The sequence below is a fragment of the Strongylocentrotus purpuratus genome, unplaced genomic scaffold, assembly GCF_000002235.5.
Source record: "Strongylocentrotus purpuratus isolate Spur 01 unplaced genomic scaffold, Spur_5.0 spur5_scaffold_7, whole genome shotgun sequence".
NCBI lineage: Eukaryota > Metazoa > Echinodermata > Echinoidea > Camarodonta > Strongylocentrotidae > Strongylocentrotus > Strongylocentrotus purpuratus.
In genome coordinates this window covers 26384437-26389818 of record NW_022145613.1, presented here as the reverse complement: position 1 = coordinate 26389818, position 5382 = coordinate 26384437, and the positions used below count along the sequence as shown (strand labels likewise).

The 5382-nt window shown below is 34.3% G+C and overlaps 1 protein-coding gene across 1 annotated transcript; it reads right to left on the bottom strand.

The window, feature by feature from the left end:
• Positions 1-2453: 2453 nt before the first annotated feature.
• On the bottom strand, positions 2454-4465 carry LOC115919990 (alpha-2,8-sialyltransferase 8B-like). The gene is made up of 2 exons (XM_030974776.1): positions 3745-4465; positions 2454-3079 (listed from the first exon to the last, which is right to left on the bottom strand). Exons 1-2 carry the CDS (start codon positions 4122-4124, stop codon positions 2827-2829), a joined length of 633 nt encoding a protein of 210 aa, XP_030830636.1. The 5' UTR covers positions 4125-4465; the 3' UTR covers positions 2454-2826.
• Between the last annotated feature and the right edge of the window lie 917 nt (positions 4466-5382).

The following is a 5382-nucleotide window of genomic DNA, read 5'->3' as shown; positions in this document are numbered from 1 at the left end:
TAGTATACGATGAAGTGTTTTAGAATTGAACGGTTTCATTTTATTGTTTTGTACTACTTAAAATGTTAATTTCAATATCTTGTCAAGTCAGAATTGATAGGAAGTTTGAATTGTTTTTCCAAATGCCCTAATACAATTTGAATACATTTCTTAAATTCACACAATAGACTCTTTGTTTTCATTGTTGTCAATCTAATAGCATCACCTTTCCTGATTTTAATAAAGTAAATATCATAACCGTTTATAACACCTGTTTCGTCATAAAGCTGAATAACTTTTGCATGAATTCGTGCGTTCTATTTTATGGATCTTCGAATGAACTTTCGAATGAAGTCAACAAACAATGAGTTCGAACCAATTGAGACAACTTTAGATGTTATAAACGTTGAATGTACTAAAGCGAAAAGTTACTATAATTTAATGCTAGAAAGGAAAAAAGAGAAAATTGGTCTCCATTTCTGGCAAAATATTTTAGGCCTACCAGAAACATTTGATTGAAAGATGTATTTCAGTTCGAATTTAATAAGATAAGAGACAATAATATCAAACAATATAATTTCAAATTAGTTCATAGGATATTGCCCTCTAAAGACAATCTCTTTATATGGAAAATCGTACAGTTTAACGAATGTGAAATTTGTCGTGAAGAAGAAACTATTGAACATTTTATATTTCGTAACAAGAAATTAAGAGTTTTCTGGAAAATTATCTCAAGAATTATATATTTCATCTTTAAAATAGAAATTGAAATTGATATAAAAATTTTATTGATTGGATATAAAAAAGATAACAGAAAATTACTTTACTTAATTTTTTGATAAATTATGCTCAACTGGTAATATACAAAGACTACGTAAAGCGGAACTTTGGGAAAGTACCAACCAATCCAAAGAGGTTAATACAAATTTTATTTCATCATTAAAATGTTATTTGAATTTTAAAGAAAATATAAGATACTTCGAACATGAAGAAGTAAAGAAAGTATTAGAAATGTTATAGTGATCATTTAAAGAAATTATGTTGATCTGGTATATAATTCATATGTTTCATTTTACTTGTTTTGTAAATAATATATATGTATTTTGAAGTGGAACAATAAAGTCCCTCTGAAGAGGTAAAGAGGAAAAAAATAAGTTCGAACCAAGTACAATACAAAGTTGATTTCGAGATACAAAATATCAATTTTCTACAGTATCTTTAATAAAGAATATACCCTCGGTAAACCAATTTTGTCAAAATACAATGTTGTATTGGTTAGTGTTACATGTTGCTATTATACCATAATACTACACTTTAAACATTTTTTCCTACATGCAAAAAATCAACATATCTAAGTTCACTCCAGGATACAAGCAAATAAACATAGATATCATATATATTTTTTCAATCCAATATTTAGAAATGTAATTCTGAGATGCATTAAATTCTTTTTCTTCAAAAAGCCATGTTAATTATGCCAAATACATGGATTGAACTTTGGAATGTAAATCTACCATACCCATGCCTGCGTCAAATACAGTAAACAAAAACAGTACAGCATCGTTAGCTTATTGTGATATCTTCAAAAAAACTTACTATCAGTATTTAGAGAATTGACAGGAATACCATATATAATTAATTTGCTTGATTTTCAAAAGTGCAGAAAGCTGATAGTCTTGTCTAATTCCCCGCCTCATTTGACTTAAAAAAAAAAAAACATCAAGCCATTATTTATAACAATTCCCATCGCATAAGTATACATTACCATGATCCAGTCAATTATTGATTCTTTAAAAATTAATTTATATCATAACTAAAACAAACAAAAATCATAATTAATCATGATATCAAAAGTTGTTTTAAATCAAGAAAAACAAAGATACCAGGAAAGTTACCAGATTCACAATATTCGACAATATTTTGGACTAAACGTAAATTTTGCATAGCGGAACGTTACCTGAAAAGACCTGAGTGATCAAAAGAGACCGACATAATCCAGTCTTTTACATTAAACATTTGCTTAGATTTTGAAATCGGTGTTCGGTAACTGTATCTGTCTCCATTTATCTAAACAAAATTATTTCCTTTCTTATATAACAACGCAAGAACAGCTATTTTGTTTAATTCTTTTTTGTTTAAAACCTTCAATCATACATTCTATTACCAATGTTTTAATTTCTTCCCAAACTGTTTTTGAATCCAAGTTCAAGTTTGAAGTTTCAAGTTTTCTCTCCTCCGTCTTTCCCCTTTCTTCCTTTTCCGTCTTTTCTCTCCTCTCTCTTCCCCTTTCTTCCTTTCCCCCTCCTTTTTCTCCTCTCCCCTTTCCTCCCCTCCCTCTTTTCTCCTTCTTTCTTCCTTCCCTTTTCTTTCTTTTTCCCTTCCTGTTTCTTTCCCCCTCCTTTTTCTCCTTTTCTCCCTTTTTCTTTTCCTCCTTCCCCCTTTCCCCCTTTTTTTTAACCAGGGGGGGGGGGAGGCACCTGCCCCCTGTTCCCATTGAATCCGCCACTACACAAAATCTGTCGTTATTGCGAATCATGAATTCGTGCCTAAAACATGTTCTGGAATTTCGGTTGTGCGATCCTTGATCATGCATGCGACGGTTGCTCCACGTTAATTTCCTACACTAAATTTACAACTCTTATCTTATACCCTAGACCAACCGCTAAAACTAACCATAACCCTAAAGTGAAATAAACCAACAACTATATACTACTAAAACTAGACACGTACTACAGGTATATATTTTGTCAATCCTTCAACTTTATGTTGTGAAAACTTCTATTTGATAAGAGTAATACTTTTTAACGTTCAGAATTGTAATTTGAACAAGAAATAAAAACCTAGCAATCATCGACATTCGTTGACAAGATTAATTGCTCCGGTTCGGTTTAACTCGAGTAAGATTCGATATTCGTTTGGCATGTGGTGTTGATTCGAAGTGTAATTCATCGTGCCCTCTTCGTAGTAGTGATGCCGTAGAGTTCGGTTTCTCCAATCTTGAGAGAAAGGGTAGAATCCGAACATGGTTATCTGCTTGCAGAATTGCGTAGCAGCCGAGTAGATTGCAAGACCGGATGACGGGAATCCGACTTTCCATGCCCTGGATAGAAAAGAAAATCATTTCAGCAGAATTTATTAGTTGGAGGTGACACGAAATTGGCGCATATGAAGAAAGCGTGTGTAGGGGATGTTTACCCGCACCATTACCCTCTTTGTGTATAAAGTGTCACTGTGTAAGATTAAATTGAATACATACATTTTACATGTCAAAACTGTAATAGTTTACCAGCTGTACCCCTTTGGTCGTACAATAAATGTTGTTTCATTAATTTAATGGTAACAGGGTTGTACCGAGCAATAGTCAGCATAATCATTTCTACTGTTTCTACATTTTTAATTATTAAATGAGCTTGTACATAGGCGTGTTAATGAGTTGAGGTTGGATTTTTCTTCTTCAATGACCAAATCTCCCACTGAGTTTTTACATGGGTTATGTCTCGTTTCTACTGTTTCTAGATCCTTGATTACTTATTGAGCTTTTACATAGGCGTGTTAACTCTATGGACTATATCTAGTCAGTGATCTGGAGTTTAGACCTGGACTAAAATTAGTACATCTTTATGACTACTGGCCAAATAGTTCGTGTAACCACTGTGGAAGAGTTTCGAGATGCCTTTCTGTTTGAACTCTGACTTTTCTTCTGTCTGACAGGAGCATTTATTGATTTATATTATGTCTATCGTTTGAACAATGTGTACAGCTTACTTTTTGGAAGGCGTCATAAGGCTGATAGGGCTATAAGCAAAATCGATGTTTATGTTGTATTTCGGTTTGAGTATCCCTAGCATCCTCTTTATAGCGTCGTAGTTTCTGCCGATAGATTTGAAATACCACAAGGTAGTACCATTTAATCGCTTCATTCTCCTCAATAGGTCATCACAATGAGTAGGGGCTCGGGGCTTCGGAAATTTCCTTTTGCGCTCCTTCAGACAGACGTGGTCTTCGCTTTTGCACTTCCATTCAGGCGGATAGCTGGAGTTCGTGCAAGATATAAGCCTCTCAATTTGCTCCCAGTTGAGGGAAACTAAATTGACCTTCGACCCAACGTCACGCTTAAATTCTCCTCCGGGAGGAGCGAGGTTCATTCGGATGACGAATTCGAACTTGTCAATGACGTCACCACATCCACTGTCCAATAGAATGCATGCGTTACCGACCAGCGCGCATTGATAATATTCTGAGATGGCCTCTGATTGGTGGAGAGCTGTCAGATTCGCTTGGTTGCTTGAAAAAATTATTTTTTCCCTCGGCACATCTGGGTGGATGATTTGCACGGCTTGCCATTGGCTTAGATAAGCAGAAACCTTACGTCTGTCAAGGGAAAGAAATTTTGGGAGCTTGACATAGTTATGTATTGAATACGTTTTATACAAAAGAATCAATCCAGGCCACAAAAACTGATTTCGGAAAAATTCGATATGAATATCAAAGAAACTGACAGTGTTTAAATCCCGATTTATCGTAAATATCAATCCGAATCCGGCTTTAACTGAATTCTGTATTTCCTTGTTTCACAATCTTAGTTTTGACTATGCCTTGGAAATAATTGCGCAATGCTTCGATAAAGATCATGTTGATCATACGATTAAACACAAATGTAATTCAATTCATGCAAATCATTGACAAGTAGTGTGGGCACCAATCCACCAATAATAGGAATTTCTATATTTTTCAAAACGAATAACATATTGTATATCAATTTCATTCTCAAATATTACAGATGCCAATAAAAAATACGTAGGCCCATTTCTTTCTTCATATATCTTATTTAATTTTGAAGGAGGTATACATGAATTAAGAAAGAAGTGTCTGTCTTGACCTTTTGGCGGTTTTAGTTCAATATCTTGTCTGTGCGACGAATTTAAATGAAATCCAAACGCACTTGTTAAAAAGTAAATGGGGCACCAATCATATTTTAATAGGATTTTTTCAGGGGTGAAATGATGCACTTCTAAGAGCTCTTAATACAAAATAAAAGGAGCATTTTTTCGAAGTAAAAGGGGTACCTTTCTTATTTTGATTGGTGTATTTATCAGAGTTGAAAAGTGGCACTCATCAGAGATCAAACGAGGCACTGCTTAGAAGGGTAAAATGCACGTATTACAAAAGTAAACGGGGCACCTGTTAGAATCGGATAGGGGCAATTGTCAGAGATGAAAAAAGACATTCATGAGAAAGGGGAGGGGACCCTAATTACAAGATAGAAAGGGGTACTTATCGGAAGGGAAGTGGGCAATCGGTAAGAAGGGAAAGATGTACATTTAAAAGTATTAACGACTCTTAATTATCTGAGGTAAAAATGGACACTTTTAAGAAGGGAAAAGGGGCATTTACTACAAACGA

Bases quoted from the DNA above. Each gene is read 5' to 3' on its own strand.
- LOC115919990 (XM_030974776.1), bottom strand. From the start codon at position 4,124: ATGAACCTCGCTCCTCCCGGAGGAGAATTTAAGCGTGACGTTGGGTCG. The intron at 3,080-3,744 runs GTAAGCTGTACA...TTTTCTATCCAG, and splicing joins CTTATGACGCCTTCCAAAAA to GGCATGGAAAGTCGGATTCC.